Source organism: Osmerus mordax, chromosome 3 (genome assembly GCF_038355195.1).
Source record: "Osmerus mordax isolate fOsmMor3 chromosome 3, fOsmMor3.pri, whole genome shotgun sequence".
In the NCBI taxonomy this organism is placed as follows: Eukaryota; Metazoa; Chordata; class Actinopteri; order Osmeriformes; family Osmeridae; genus Osmerus; species Osmerus mordax.
In genome coordinates this window covers 16,114,743-16,131,154 of record NC_090052.1, presented here as the reverse complement: position 1 = coordinate 16,131,154, position 16,412 = coordinate 16,114,743, and the positions used below count along the sequence as shown (strand labels likewise).

The following is a 16,412-nucleotide window of genomic DNA, read 5'->3' as shown; positions in this document are numbered from 1 at the left end:
CTCCTCTGCTCCTTATCTGTCTCACGCCCATTTTCTCTCTCTCTCTCTCTCTCTCTCTCTCTCTCTCTCTCTCTCTCTCTCTCTCTCTCTCTCTCTCTCTCTCTCTCTCTCTCTCTCTCTCTCTCTCTATTTCTATCTCTCTCACTCTCACTCTCTCTCTCCCTTTCTCTTTCTCTATTTTTAGATTTCGAACCCCTCCTCTTTCTTTTTTGACCCCCCCAGTCACACGACTGTGTCTGGAGCTTATGAGCGTACGCAAGCACTGTCTGCTGAACTTCATTGTTCATTATTGGGCATTGGAACACTGAGAAATACAACCCCAATTCAAAAAAAGTTGGGACGTTGTGTGAAATAAAATAAAAAACTGAATACAATGATTTACAAATCTCATGAACCCATTATGTTATTCACAATAGAACATATAAAACATGTAAAATGTTTAAACTGATTAAATTTACAATTTTAAGGAAAAAATAAGGTAATTTTGAATTTGATGGCAGCAACACGTCTCCAAAAAGTTGGGACAAGGCCATGTTCACCACTGTGTAGCATCCCCTCCTCTTTTAACAACAGTCTATATCTGTCTGGGAACTGAGGAGACCAGTTGCTGGAGTTGTGGGAGAGGAATATTTTCCCTTTTGTGTCTGATACAGGATTATTGCTGCTTAAACGGTCCTGGGTCTTTGTAATATTTTTTGTTTCATGATCCACCAAATGCTTTAAACTGGTGAAAGGTCTGGACTGCAGGCAGGCCAGTTCAGCACCTGGACTCTTCTATTACGAAGCCATGCAGTTGTAACAGATGCAGGATGTGGTTTAACATTGTCTTCCTAAAATAAGCAAGGCCTTCCCTGAAAAAGATGTCGTCTGGATGCAAGCAAATGTTGCTCTAAAACCTGTATATACCTTTCAGCATTGATGTTGCTTTTCCAGATGTGCAAGCTGACCATTCTATAGGCACTAATGCACCTCCATACCATCATAAATTAGGCTTCTGAGCGCTGATAACAAGCCGGTTGGTCCCTCCTCTAGTCCGGAGGACACAGCGTCCAAGGTTTCCAAAAATAATTTCTAATTTAAATTTGTCTGACCACAGAACAGTTTTCCCACTTTGCCTCAGTCCATTTTAAATTAGCTTTAGCCCAGAGAAGATGGCAGTGATTCTGGATCATTTTCACGTGTGGGTTCTTCTTTGCAATATAGAGCTTTAACCTGCATTTGTGGATGGCACAGCAAACTGTGTTTACAGACAATGAGTTCTGGAAGTGTTTCTGAGCCCATGCAATGATTACCATTACAGAATCATGCCTGTTTTTGATGCAGTGTCGCCTGAGTGCCTGAAGATCACAGGCATGCAGAATTTATTTTCCCCCTTGTCCCTTACACATAGAGATTTCTCCAGATTCTGAGAATAATTAAATTATATTATGTACTGTAGATGATGATATATTCAAAGTCTGCAATTTTACATTGAGGAACATTTTTCTGAAATGGTTCCACAATATGTAAATGCAGGTTTTTGCAGATTGGTGAACCTCTGCTCATATTTACTTCTGAGAGACTCTGCCTCTCTAAGATACTCTTTTTATACCCAATCATGTTACTGACCTGTTTGAAATTAACCTAGTTTGTTGCAAAATGTTCCTCCAGCTGTTTATTTTTAGTAACACATACTTTTTCCAGCCTTTTATTGCCCCCATCCCAACTTGTTTGAGACGTGTTGCTGCCATCAAATTCAAAATTACCTTATTTTTTCCTTAATATTGAACATTTCATCAGTTTAAACATTTGACATGTTTTATATGTTCTATTGTGAATAACATAATGGGTTTATGAGATTTGTAAATCATTGTATTCTATTTTTTCTTTTATACTACACACCGTCCCAACTTTTTTGGAATTGGGGTTGTACAATTAATCATCTATTTTACAAGCTTGCAACCTCTGTATGTTATGTGTAAGTAAGTGATTACATGCACTTAAAGGAATAAAAGAATCCTCACATTTCCCTCTTTTTGTTGAAATTTGTTTGCCAATATCTGAACAAGATCAAGATATTTTGTCTCGTGAGGGGAATGGATGACTGGATGAGTGTAAGGTCTGGAGGCTTGGCTGCTTGCATGCATGACCTCATCCATCCCTTGATTAGCCCAACTTCAATCTACTCATCCAACCTGACATGTGCGTGCCTGAAGAGGTCTGTCCTTAAACCACTGATCAGTTAAAAACAATTAAAGATAATGATTACTTTATTACTTTTATACTGTTTGAAATGTTCTGAATATAATAAACACTGTTTGATCTATACCTTGCTATATTACGCTCATGAGCACATAACCCTTGGTTATGTCCAGGAGACAAATATGCCTATCTATTAATTATGTTTCTTGTATCTTTGATGTACTGTCATTATGCTGTGTTCGTATGCCTTCATAGCCATAAGTTAGTTCTTTGTAAGGTGTGACTAGGAAAGGCCTGTGTCACTAATATAAGTCAGAGGTCACAATATTGCCAAAATGTATAATGCCATGCAACTTATCTAAGCCCTATCTAAAGACCTAAACAAAAGCTATTTAGCACACAGTGTCCTTTTTCAGTGCCTGCGAAGGCTATGCTAATCATCTTGTATCCTCTCATATTGTGATACCATATACTCCCTTGACTTCCTGTATTCATTGTCCAGTCTTCTGAGATACTCAACCGTGTATCAGACACCCGCACCTTTCATATGTGTAATAAATACGTTGATTTTGTCTTGAACTTGTCTTAACAATTCCTTTCATTGACTTGTTACTTTCAGAGCAAGTGGATATTATCGAACACGTCTTCATGCCCAAGAAAGTGCTATTGGGTGGCTGACGTGACACGCTTCTATTGTGGAAGACCAAGGGCATGTGGGCTTTGAAGGAACCAAACCCACTGAGAGGGAGATTTGTGTGGATTGCTGTCAGACTGACTTAATGACTCAAAGAGGTTTAGCTCACCTGCTAATTTAATGAGAAGAACACCTTGCCATGGCTTGATCTAAACCTGTTTATGCTCGCCTATCTATAGTTAAAGTAAAGAGGGATTAAAGAGTTACACAGTGTTTATGATTTGATTACTCACAAGATCAGGTGAGGTGACACTCACGAGGTGTCAAATGATCATTCATTATTATTCATTTTCATATCAGTTCGTCATAAGTTAATTTTGCACTGTATGTGTAATGAAGGTGTGCTTGGACATCACTGAAGTCAGTGTATAAGGATGTGTCATTGATATTTTAATTACCAGATGATTCATCATTTTAGAGTTTGTGTCCCCAAACTATGTTTTCTTGACAGAAGCTTGACATAATCATATTATCCTTAACGGCACTGACAATGGCCATAATCAGCATTTGTCTTTAATTTTTTTTAAGACTTCAACTTATTCATTTTTTGGCTCACAATCAAGTAATGGGGTAGTGATTCCTCCAATTCCAGCAGATTGCTGCATTATCTAAAGATCTGGCCAATCAGTGAAGGAAAATACATCGTAATTTTGGACCGTACCCATTGTATGATAAAGCTGAGGTATTGGTTTTCAGTGATGGTTTGACCTCTGCAAGAACCTGTCACCTTAATGGCTCCATCTGGATTTTAACACCCAGGAGAGACAGGAAGGTGTTTACATGTTTACATTGGAACCAGGTGATCGAATGGACCAATGGAATGGCACCCCCTGCTGACTTCATTGGGTCACTGAAGCTAGGAGACAGCAACAACCCAGTAAAGCGTTTGTTTGACAATGAAGCTGAACACGATGTAAAGGTACCAATCATTGCTCACTAACAGTTCAAATTAAGAGAGAATCTGATTTCATCTTAAGGGCCTCCCCAGTATTTTAGTGATGGGTCGTTCGCGAACGATCCGGCTCTAAGAGCCGGCTCTTGAAGGTGAACGTCGGGAGCTGGCTCGCATATCTGAAGAGCCGACTCTATTTTTAATAGATTAATACAGCCTATAAAAACTAAATGATTATGAAATAATGAATTTTTATTGTATTTAAAATAATTGACTAATTCAAAGAACAACAACAAAATACTTGTAAGCTTAAAGGCGCACACGATCATCCTCACATTCTGTTCCTGTCAATCCTGCATGAGGGAGGCCCGAGCCAACTCACAGTCAGAGAGTAGTCAAAACTCGGAGGAGAGCCATGACAAATCAATGCATTTTTAAAGATATGTGGTTACGGTCGAGTATGATTTCATTTCATAATTTAATTCAAATTGTTTTCACACCTATCATAGTCAAATTCATAGCTAAAACATGTATTTTTTAAAGAGCCGTTCGGGAGCCAAAAGAGCCGGCTCTTTTTAGTGAGCTGAGCCATACGAGCCGGCTCACGAAAAAGAGCCGGAATGCCCATCACTACAGTATTTGGTGTCGTCTCCTGGTGTTTGTAGCAACTGGCTAACAGTGTATCCTGTGGGGTGGGGCCTAATTAGTCTGTGACATAAGTATAAAGGGGGGGGGGGGGGGGGGGAGTGTGAGAGTGTAAGGGCCCTGACCCTAGCACACAGCATAGATGCTCATCGTTGCAGACACACATAAAACCCTCTGCCAGTGGATACATAATTGTAATTAGTTACGTTTGTTGTTTAGGGTTAAAGGTCCCCTGTACAAGCCATGTTTTGTCATTAGGAAGAATATTGTAAGCTTTGTTAACCATAGTATTAAATTCATTTAACAACTCATTATCTGGAGATAAATCAGGTTTGAATCAATTCAGCTTTAAACAATCACTTCAAACTTTCAGAACAATTGGTTTTATGAGTAGAATACTGAAGAGTCAAAAAAAGAAAAACTCTCGCCACCCCCTCTCAATGCCTGCACCTTGGAGACGATTCATGAGAGCCCTGGCACCATCCAGCCCTTCTCTTCCAGTGCTTCATCATCAACCACCCAGCTGATACGCCCCGGTCACCAAGGATCTCCAGGAGCACCACCCCCTTCATGGGAAACCTGCTGGTTCAGACCCACCTCAGGGATATTCTCCATGGGGGGCTTGAGCATGCCTGCACGACGATGGTTTTGGACCAGCAAAAGTCCAGTACCCACTCATCCCTTTATACCTACATTAACTTAACACCTACAGGTATCAGTGGAAGTGTATAGTGTGTACTGTGTTTGTGTTTATCTGTGAGACAAATGATCTCATTGCAAGCCTTACAAAACAGGCAGCAGCTAATCAAATAATCTCTTAACCCTCGTGCTGCCTTCGGGTCACATGACCAAAAGGTTCATAACGAACCATTGTTGTGTTTACCCAATTTTACCCAATACAAAAACGAATAAAAAATAATTTTCTTTTAACCATTCCAATGTGGGGGGTCTGAGACAGCCCGACAGTTAAAAGAAAATGCTTCACTTTGTTTTTGTGTGAGGTAAATTTGTCGCAATACGACGGTGGGTCACAATGACTGATGGGTCAGAATGACCCGAAGATAACACAAGGGTTAAAGATGGAGACAAAGACAACTGCTTACTTCCAATTTATTAGGGTATGCTGCACTAAAATAAGGAAGAGGAGCAAATGTAAATTGTAAATTCAGCTAGGATTGAGGCCTGCCTCACAGACCTCTCCGCCTGGATGACCGAGCACCACCTCCAGCTGAACCTCGCCAAAACAGAACTTCTCATCATCCCGGCTAAACCCTCCATCTCCCACGATCTCTCAATCACCCTGGGATCTGCGACGGTGACCCCTTCATCCTCTGCCAGGAACCTTGGGGTTACCATGGACGACGAGCTCTCCCTCACGGCCCACATTGCTGCGGTCTCCCAGTTGTGTAGTCACCCTCTACAACATCCGGAAGATCAGGAGATACTTGTCTGAGCACTCCACCCAGCTGCTAGTCCAAGCACTTGTCCTCTCCAAGTTGGACTATTGCAACTCGCTGCTCGCTGGTCTCCCAGCATGTGCAACCCGCCCTCTTCAGAGGATTCAGAACGCAGCGGCCCGCCTGGTCTACAATCTACCCAGACACTCCTATGTTACCCCGCTCTTCATCTCTCTCCACTGGCTACCTATCATGGCCCGTATCAGATTCAAGACCCTGGTATTGACCTTCCGAGCTGTGAACGGGACTGCACCCGTCTACATCAAGTCTCTCCTGCAGCCTTACACCCCCACCCGTCACCTACGGTCTTCTTCAGACAATGTAAATGTAAATTGCATTAGCAATTGTCATATCTTAACAAAACAAAATGTTTGCAGAGGCTCACGGAGATGTGAATAGACTGATTGTTACCATATCTTGTTAACTTTTTCATGTAGTTCAGGTAACTGCATCATAACACACAAAGTTATGAAAAAGCTACGACTTGCCTGGTGCAAATGTTTTCTCTTGTGAAAGGAGACTTCCTTCCATCCATGATTGTGATCCGTTAACTTTCTGTGGATACTTTATCAGGCAATTTCACAGTCATGGATTAACATAGTCCTAAAGTAAGAGAAAATTGTTATGAAGATCTCCATTGGTAAATGTTTTTAGCCTATGACTAGGCTTAATCCATGTTTAGGAAACACAGTTGAGGTACTTTGCAATTCATTGTATTTATTGCGTAAATATACAGTACGTACAATGGTCTGAATGCATATTGTCCAACACTTTCCTGCCTTTAAATATAATTGGGATTTTTTATTTTTGTTTGAATTGTTTATCTCTTGTATTATTGTTTTTATTGATTTTATGTAAAGCACCTTGAGCTACAATTCTTGTATGAAATGTGCTATATAAATAAAGTCTTACTTACTTACTTACTCTATGATGGTGGCTTTCTAACGCAAACCAACTCAGTCAATACATTTAGTCATATACAAATAAATATGAAGTTTTATGTTCTTGATATTCTTTATCATTTGCAATAAGAAACATTTTATTGCAGGCCTGCTTTTAACAGTTCATAATGGCATCTGCATAAAGGTGTTTCGCGGCTTAGGCAATCTAGGCTAGGACTGTATTTCTTTGTATCTTAAAATTAGACTAAAATGCATTCTCTGAGTGATTAATGATGCGAACATTAGAGAAAATCTGACATGATAACCTCCACTTAAAGTGCTTGCTAAATCGTGAGTGTTGCATGGGAGGCTGTCCCATCTAAGTGGCTGCTCTGTCCTACAGCTGCATCTCGTGGAAATAGCCTTCACAGAAGCTGAGGCAGTGGTCCGGACTGCCTGGACCTCCTCCTTCAGCTCCTCTATGGGGGGCCTCTGCCGGTCTGAGAACAGAGGAAACTCCTCACAGTGCTCAAGTTGGCCCATTGGGAGCGCCGGAGGACATAACATCCTCTCTACGCTGCAGCCAGTGTCACTCACCTCCATGTACCTGCAAGCCTGCTGTGCCCTGACACCACACCACTTCCCCGTTCCTGTCAGGTAGCATCCCAGCGGAGACAGCTTCATGTCACAGCCCAGGGAGTTCAGAGCTTGGTTGAAGTCCAGACCCTCGAAGTTACTGCCACTCAACACATCATGAAACACCAAGGCCCAGTCTAACTCTCCCCTCAGTGCCAAAGGTTCCCGGGCATCGGCTGTCAACACAGGCGATTGTGACCATGTCGTTTCACATCTGAATTTCAGCTGCTTCGGTTTGTTTCCTCTGTGGGTCATTCTGTAGAAGGCCTGATGACCACAGGTACGCTTGGGGATCTGGGTTATGTTGGGATCTGGAAGTGGCTAGAGCTTTACTTTGCCTCTGTGTGGTGAAACGAGATGCTGTTGCACGTCTGCGCTTGAACACTCCATTAACAAACATGTCAGAATACTCAGGATCAATTTGCCAGAATCCCCCTTTTCCTGGCTCATCCTTCTGCCTGGGCACCTTCTTGAAACACTTGTTGAGTGACAGGTTGTGGCAGACTGAATTCTATGAAGAGACATGACAAGTTGCAGAGCATTTTAATATGTGAGTGCACTTGCAGAGAGAATAATGAGTTTCTAAATTGGTCTCATGCAACATCCCTTACTGCTCTCTCATCCTGTGTCAGGTAAACTCTGAGCTCTAATTAACAATGTAATTATAGTGCACTACTTACCTGCCAGCTGGCCTCAGCATGTCTGTAGTAAACAAAGTTTTCTGTGATCCAGTTATAAATAGCAGAGAGTGATCTTGTTTTTCTTGCTGGCCTGCATGGCCATGCAAATCAACGTGGCACATGAATAGGGGGGCTTCACCTGAGGGTTGGCAGTGTAGTCTACCTGTGGTGTAGGTTTAGTCCCTTTCTGCTGAGACATGTCTCTGCTGTCCTTCTTGTTAGCTGAGGCACTACAAGTGATGGGGCTGCTCAAACTTCTTGGCATGAATGTGGCAGCAGTATCTCCAGCAAGCTGGCTGGAGGGAGACTCTGTAGCCCAGAGGTGTTGGTGGATGCTGGTAGCATCTGGAACCTGGGAGGCCTTCTAAGCCTGGATTGTGTATGGAATAATCTCGAAGCCAATGAAGGCTGGTTAGGCTGTCATCAAGATGCGCTGAGCCATACCTGTAATCTTTGTCGTCTGGGTAGAGCTTCGTCCATTTCTCATCTCTTTTGAGGAAATTGGTCTTAAGTCGAACATTTTAAAACTGTCAAAATGAATTTGTTGACATTAGATTTTTAAGTTGTTAAAAATTTCTAAAGCGTAACTGCACTTTATAATTAAATATAAAGGCGTATACATTACATTTGTTCTTTATTTTGGTAAAAGAAAAGCCGATGTGTCGCTCCGGGAGAGGGTTTGATAGAGACGATCCGCATAATATAATTGCTGGTTTCTGCCAATTCTACCATGAGTCTACTTGATGGATGAAAGGCAGCACAAGCTTTTAATGGCCCGCTGAGTCTGAACAAATGTGCTGCACGCTGATTGGTTTGGAAATTCTCAACCCATTCTGCTCCTCTCCTGACACTCTTGAATTGCCCGACTGAACGGCAAGTACAGCTTTTTAGCATCACCTACTGGTAAGTGTCTCTTAGCACAAGGAGCGAAAGCGAAACATATATCAGAATAAACGCATAACAAACTGTCTCGTCAGACTTGTTCTTGCCACTTGATCTGGCAAGAACAAGTGCACACTGAAATGCCAATTTTGTGAACATTAATTAGTTTTATTGTTTTACACATGCAGATATACACACAGGGACAGACAAAGATTGAATTTACTGAGAGCCATAAATCACCCAGTCTGGTGTTATCCTGGATACCAGGTCAATAATAATTAGAACAGGGACAAGGCACACTGTATCAAAGTTGAAATGGCACATAATCAGAGTAGAGCAAGAGACAAATTAACAGTAGGCTATCCAATGCAGACGCCACTCCATTCAGGAACACATGCAAAAGCTGTCTTGATTATTAATATACAGTTTTACTTCATGTTGCATTGGACCATATACATAATCCCAAAATAATTTCAACAATATTCACTGACAACATAAGACCGTTCAGTTTTTAGGTATTATTGGTACATGTATCCAAAATAGTAGGGAACCAATAGAGCTCTGGCAAGAACTACACTGATTAAAATCCTACATTTACTCTTTCAGCCAATGTAAAAAAAAAACTAGGCTACAGGTTTCATTGCAGTGTATCCTCTACTAGTTATCACAATAACAGCCCAGTGCATCACAGCCAAATCAGTTAGCTATTCAAGGCACATAGATCTATGCATACAGGATGATACTGACAGGACCAAAGTCAGACAGTGCAAGAGTTAAAAACTCCTAGAAGGCATTGATTTTGCCAGGCAACTGTTAACCCATCCTGTAGCTACTGCACATCATTAAGCAGATGCTGGCATTGACTTGAAGCCACTGAAAGACTGCACAGAGATCGTCCACATCTAAGACAAATACACTGGGCAATAAAGTTAGCATAGCATAATCACTTGTTGCAGGGAATATCTTTGTGTTCAGCTGTAGGGATGTCAATACTCCATGGCCCCTGTAGTATTCAATCAATCAGTCAATGGTGATGTACATGTGTCTGTGCCTTTGATCTATAACTTCAGTTTCTACTGCATTGTACACAAATATACAGGTTTGACTACACAGGATTCTAGTACAGGTATAATACATAGATATCACACTATTCAGTATAAAAAGCATACATGTAGATTTTTGAGATTAGAGACAACTTAAATTGATCCCATTGACTTCTCGAGAAATTGTAAAGTTCAAAATGATCAGGTGAAATGGATCACAGACAAAGTGTTTAAAAAAAGACAGCATGAAATCACTTCAAATAGAGTGTCATCTGTTTTGAAAATGTCTGAAGTTAACCAGGGTTAACACCAGGTACGGTTCCTTACTATTAAACTGCCTAAAACCAATTACATTTTAACAAGGACTTGCTCATTTTTATCGATTAATATAGTTATCAAGTCGGAATGCTATCCATTAACTCTTATTATATTAGTGTCAAGCAATAAGAATATAATGGAGCCAGGTTAAAGTATTGAAAGTAAGTGTGCTTGAAGCACCACCATATCAGGGTAGTGATAGTCTCTGAAATCCAACTGCAACTTCCCACAACAAAGCCAGACCCAACTCATGCCAGAGACACAAAAACACTTTCACACACATCCAAGGCCAACCTAACAAAACGGTTTCTTTTTCCCCAAATCACAAAGTACAGTGGGACACAGTAAAACCTGGCTTTCCTATCCCAAATGCAGTGACCGTGACAGAGAGATCGTGACGGGGTAAAAGACCCGGACGGTGCTAGCCGACAGCACAGCAGACCAAGGAAGGAGGGGAATGCTTGAGTGTGAGAGGACATGATCCTGGGCTGAGTAGGGGGGCTCAACGGGGAGGAGGGGCGTCGGGGGGGGGGGGTCCGGAATGACTTAGGGGTCAAGCTGCTCATCCTCCATGTGGAGGCTGCTGGGGGGACACAGGAGAGGCTGACTGGAGCAGTTGGTGCTTTGACTCTTCAGACTCTCTGTGGACTCGGAAGATCCTGTGGAAACACGGGGGGGGGGTTTAAGAGGACTCCACGGACCGATCGCCCCTCGGGGCGGTGCGCACGAATCAGGGGGATCGACGCTTTTTCAAAAAGATGAATTTGCGCATTTCTGTATTTTGCATGACAGCTTACCAAACATCCAGACCTTATGACTTGTATAAAATATAAACCGACAGTGTCGTTTTGATCGACGGATCGAGTATGTTACTGAGGAATGGGTTTTAGGGAGTAGAACATAGAGAAGCAGGCCAGACAGGGCAGCCTACATACCACAGTTATTCCTCCATACCAATAGAGCAGGAATCAGGACCTAGAGCTGGCCGAAGCAAGGGCAGAGGAGGGGACAGGATGGTAGGGAATGGAGTGAGGAAACAAGGAAGAACAACAGCACACAGGTTAGATGTGAAGCTAGGGAGCGTGGAAGCCTGTGAGAATACCAGAGTAAAGCCAGAAGAATTTTTTTGCCGCAAATGATAAATCACTGACAGTCATTTGTGCATTGTTTATTTAGCATTCGGTAATCATGCATACGTTCACACTAATGCACACACTCACACACACTGTCCTTGAGGGATGTCTCACCTGGCAGAGAGAGGTCACCTGGGGGGTCACTCTCTGTTTTGGTCAGGCTGCTGTGCTCACTGATGCTGTCCTGCAGGATCTCTCCTCCAGAGTGCAGCCTGTCCTCTGCACCAACCAGGAGGATGGGGGGAGGTAGAATTAGACCAAGTAGGTTTACAACACTATCTAATCCAGAGAATCCTAACCATGTGGATTGAATGCTAACTCGTGGCCTGGTAGTTATGCATATGTGCGTCGACGCGGAGCCCGGAATTTACCGTCATCTGGGGAGAGGGAGTCTGCTACGTCCTCAGCTGCTGTGGCCTGGGGCGGGAGAGAGAGCGCAATGTGAGACCTGTGGCCCCGACGGGTGACGGCAGACGGGAGCTCGGCCCCCCAGAGGGCCGCAGAGCAGACTCACCTCTGTGGGAGCGGGGCTGCCGGAGAGCAGGGTGTGAGGCTGGGCGTCTGACATCTCCGACAGCTTCTCCTCGTCTTCCTCCTGGATGGGCGAGGACGGAGACCTCAGGGTGCTGCTGAGTACAAGACACACAAGTCGTGGGGTCAGAAGCATATAGGTTGAGCACAAAGCCAGGGACTGAAAGGGCTCTCTTTCCCTGGTTTTCACTCATTGAACCTGGGCGAGTGTCTCTCCTGCAGGCTTTGCAATGTCAAGTAGATGGATGGCCAAGGACTGGCTGACTCATCACTCACAAGCAGGGTGATATACACACAAGGGGGTGGGGGCCTGCAGATGTAGCAGCTCACAGATTCTCTAAGATGAGGAGTCCTGCCAGCCATTATACAAAGTGATGACAAATCACTGAAGGTGAAGCAATGTCAAATTGAGAATCCAACCCTCTCTTTACACTGATAATTTAGTAGCCTCAATTTCCTTGACTGATACAATCCCAGAAAGTTACAACACGGGGGAATACACTGCACAGCAACATAACCAAACCGAAACAAACATCAGCCTTGAATTCAAACTTTTACATGTACTAAGTTTTGCTGACTCACAATGGCTACATGCTCGCCCAGGATTACCTGTCAGGTGACTTGCTGACTTTGCCCTTCTGCAGGCCTCCATCCCCGGAGTGCTCAGGGGAGCCCGGCTGCCTGCCGTCCCCTCCCATCACCCCTGAGAAGTTGATGTCATCATAGAGGGGGACTGAGGGGATGGTGGGAGACACGGAGCTCAGGCCATTCAGCGCCTCCAGCAGGGAGATGGGCTCGAAACCTGGAGGGACGGAGTCTGAGCTCTGCAGGGACAAAAGACCAAACGTAATCGCACACGTTTCACGGAGAAGAACGACGTCGCTCGGTTCCCAAGGGATGACATGACCAGGAGATCGTGGATGTCAGAAGCTGAGGTCGAGGACGTACCGAGTGTTCGTCATGGTCCATGCTCTGGGCCAGCACGGGGCTGAAGGACACAGGGGATAGCGCCCCGGGCTTCTTCCTCACGGCTCGGATCTGCAGCAAAGCTCGGAAGGCTAAGGGCAGACAAACCAGGCAGAGATCTATGACCATGTTCAAGTGAAGGAACCATCATAAGCACTCGATTTCTCTCAAATCTGCTTTTAGTGCATTCATAAAGCAGTGCATTGCCATAGGTCTGAGGCATGGGGAACCAAAGACTGCTCTTTGGTTGGTAGGCCCAGCATCTGTACTGGAAATCCCCTGGGGCCTTACGCAGTCTGCAGATAGGACAGTTGTTGGCTTGGTAGCGCAGAGTGTCAGCACAGGAGTTACAGAGACAGAGGTGTCGGCAGGGCAGGATGAGCGTGTCTCGGAGGTCAGACAGACAAACGACACACTCGTTGCTGTTGTCACTGTTCTCATCCTCAGATGGCTACAGGGAATAAATAAATAGAAAACTATTTACTGCACTAAAATCATACAGGTTTCTTCCGATAAAAGCACCTAGACTCATCATTGTGAATGTCTTTACAAGGCATTACTAGGATGGCAGCAACTTTGATCGTTCAAGCTGAAGACTTTAAACCTATGGCAAATTAGCTGGGAAACCTTTCCCTAAGTAATGATTTGGTAGCAAACCTTTGTCTCTTGATTGTTTTTGTTTTCAATCCCATAGATCTCCTGCAGCAGATAGCTGACACGGTCCACCTTTAAAATGATGGAACATGCTGATTAATATTGAAATTTCAATAACATGAACAACAAGTGCACAACAATTAACAAAATCATTTTCAACCTACAATTTGCTTCTGCTTCAGAGGCTTGACCGAGAAACTGCCATCTACATGCTGGAAAAGAACATTATGAGTTTTTAATATTTCGTCATCAAACCATCATTACAACTTAGACAATTCTTACATTTAGTCATTTTACATTTAGCAGACGCTCTTATCCAGAGCGACTTACAGTAAGTACAGGGACATTCCCCCGAGGCAAGTAGGGTGAAGTGCCTTGCCCAAGGACACAACGTCAGTTGGCATGACCGGGAATCGAACTGGCAACCTTCGGATTACTAGCCCGATTCCCTCACCGCTCAGCCACCTGACTCCCTATTCTTATTACATATGTACACATCCCAAATAACCCAAGATAACATGGGCATTGTAACTTTTACTTACTCTCTCAAATGCTGCCAACAGCACATGAGCATGTCCCAGGCAATCTGGAAAAACAAAAAAAGGTTTATGAATAGCGAGATACCCCACATTGAATTTAAAATGCCAAATCTGGCACCTGCTAATTAAATGTGGTTGTTTGATTGTATGAAAAGTGTTATAAGATTGGGCCAACCAACCATCCCCTTCGTCAACCACAGCTTGGATTACCATAGGAAACACGCCTCTGTCAAGGTCAAAGTTTAGCTATAAAGGATGTAAAAAAAGACAGAATTTACCACATGTAATGGATCTGTATGTTAAGTCTAGTTTTAACTGCATTTATATTATATGAAATCACTTACATCTTCCTCTTTCCACTCTGAGAAATCAATTTTGAAAGATGGCATGGTGAACTGCTGGCTTACACCTCTTTTATAGTGTACAGTTTCAGAGACCATCCCTGGACCTTTTGGGTTATAACTACAGACAGACAGATTCAAAAAGGTCAATATCAGAAATAATATCATATATTATTATGATATTATTTATATAACAACATATTATTAAGAGTTATTTCTTGGAGAAAAAAATACTGTTACATACTAGGGTGGATTGAGGTACAACAAGAATACAACAGTAAGAAACTGTAAAAGTACAATTGGGTGAAATGATCTGGCAGCAATGATTCTAATGCTAACTCAATGAAACAACCTTGAGGTTTGAAAGGAGACTCTTACACTGCCATTCCATTGGAGAATTCCTCAAAGGCTTGACAGTACAGGGTGAAAGCTACACGAGCATCAGCATCAAAGGTGAACTCCACACCATACAGAACCTTGGGCTTCCCACCCTCTTCGGTTGGAGTGTCAGAATCATCTTTGTACCTATTTGGCAAGCAGATAAACAAAAATCATAAAGTAGATGACACGAACACAACGTGAGAAAGCAAAGTAGGCATATTGCTTTATGATATCAAATTAAATGATCCCTTGTCACCTGACCAATCGGAGCGAGTCCTTCCTGATGTTGACCAGACTACGGAGGGTCTTGACAGGTTCGTGGGGTGCTGGAGTCACATATGGAAACTAAGACAATAAAGACATTACAACCATGCTGCACAGTTTACACGGGGTCAATATAAATTACTGCTGTATTGCTGTATTCATGGTTAAAAAACGTGATAAGGATTGCGAACGAGTATCCTTACTTGTACTGGTCTGTTTCCAAGGAAATTTAGATCCATATTCTCTCCAAAAAGGTATCCTTCTGGATGTGGAGTGTCAAATTTCTCCCCTCCCATAAAGAAATGGCTGGCAAAATAGTTTCCTGAAAGGTAATGTTACGAAGGTATATATGTAGTACGACTATAATTGTATTTTCTCTCAATTCCAAAAAGTAGCGACTATAATATCTTCCTATTGTAGGTGGACATCAAATGTTAAAGACAATTTACAGTAATGGGTTGCATTGTGGCCGATAGATTTTGTTGTTGTTTTTGGTTTGCCACTCAACCATGCTAGTCTAGCTAGCTATAATGTTAACATAGCTGCATCAGTCGATAGCTACAGCTAACGGTAAGGTAGCTGTTTTTAGATAGCAGCGTAACCACCAAGCCAGGAAACATTTACCTGATTTAGGAGGGAATCTATACGCGGAGTTGGCCTGGATATCAATATCCTCAACACCAGCGATTCTCCGACTAAGTATGGAGCCCATCTTGTCGTCGACTAGCTAGCTCGATAGCCACCCGGAGTAGTTTACAACAACAAATGTTTGCTAGCAAGTGTCAACGTAGCTACTTGCGACAGCAAAACTAGGCTATCGAAAAATAAATAACTGTCAAACAAAAACTGTTACTGTCAAGTTCAATTAAATGGTGTAGTCATACATTTTGGACAATCTCCTACTGGAAAACAGGAAATAATGTACACTAAGCCAGGAAGCTTTTGAGGCAAAAACCATTGCAACAAATTATGTATTTCACAATAAATGTCCGTACAATAAAACAAAACACAATATGCTTTAATTTACATTAGATACCAATCCATTCAGATTGAAAGTTAACTAACAGTTATATAGTATTAAACATAGCTGAACAAAATAGTCGCACATAGAAAGAAAACGTTTCGTAAGAAACTCTACAATCACGTTTTCTAGAACACTTTATTTTGAAACAGTAGACATGAGTAGGAAGATGGTTCCCCTGCTTGTCTAGGTGACGTTTATTGATATTGATTGTGATTGGGTGGAACCATCTATAGAACCCCGATCCCCCATAACATCTTACGTTTACGATTT

General features: G+C 42.7%; 1 protein-coding gene and 1 pseudogene across 6 annotated transcripts; both read right to left on the bottom strand.

Moving 5' to 3' along the window:
• Positions 1 to 4,949: 4,949 nt before the first annotated feature.
• On the bottom strand, positions 4,950 to 9,385 carry LOC136940532 (forkhead box protein J1-B-like; annotated as a pseudogene).
• On the bottom strand, positions 9,106 to 16,013 carry mgrn1b (mahogunin, ring finger 1b). Of its 6 annotated transcripts, XM_067233614.1 has the most exons (17): positions 15,743 to 16,013; positions 15,322 to 15,440; positions 15,111 to 15,199; positions 14,852 to 14,998; positions 14,477 to 14,594; positions 14,312 to 14,378; positions 14,136 to 14,179; positions 13,758 to 13,805; positions 13,597 to 13,665; positions 13,231 to 13,390; positions 12,922 to 13,031; positions 12,583 to 12,797; positions 11,957 to 12,068; positions 11,814 to 11,859; positions 11,557 to 11,661; positions 11,245 to 11,290; positions 10,842 to 10,968 (listed from the first exon to the last, which is right to left on the bottom strand). In XM_067233614.1, the coding sequence occupies exons 1-16, from the start codon at positions 15,828 to 15,830 to the stop codon at positions 11,250 to 11,252; spliced, it is 1,578 nt and encodes a 525-aa protein (XP_067089715.1). In that variant the 5' UTR covers positions 15,831 to 16,013; the 3' UTR covers positions 10,842 to 10,968; positions 11,245 to 11,249. The 6 variants fall into 6 exon arrangements, with proteins under 6 accessions (XP_067089713.1, XP_067089714.1, XP_067089710.1 ...); XM_067233612.1 differs by lacking the exon at positions 11,245 to 11,290 and having other exon boundaries at positions 9,106 to 10,968; positions 11,957 to 12,071; XM_067233613.1 differs by lacking the exon at positions 11,245 to 11,290 and having other exon boundaries at positions 9,106 to 10,968.
• Positions 16,014 to 16,412: the final 399 nt, after the last annotated feature.

Coding starts and splice junctions, on each gene's coding strand:
- mgrn1b (XM_067233609.1), bottom strand. CDS start 15,830: ATGGGCTCCATACTTAGTCGGAGAATCGCTGGTGTTGAGGATATTGAT. Junction 15,200..15,321: donor TTGGAAACAGACCAGTACAA/GTAAGGATACTC, acceptor TTATTGTCTTAG/TTTCCATATGTGACTCCAGC. Junction 13,666..13,757: donor CTCTGAAGCAGAAGCAAATT/GTAGGTTGAAAA, acceptor ATCATTTTAAAG/GTGGACCGTGTCAGCTATCT.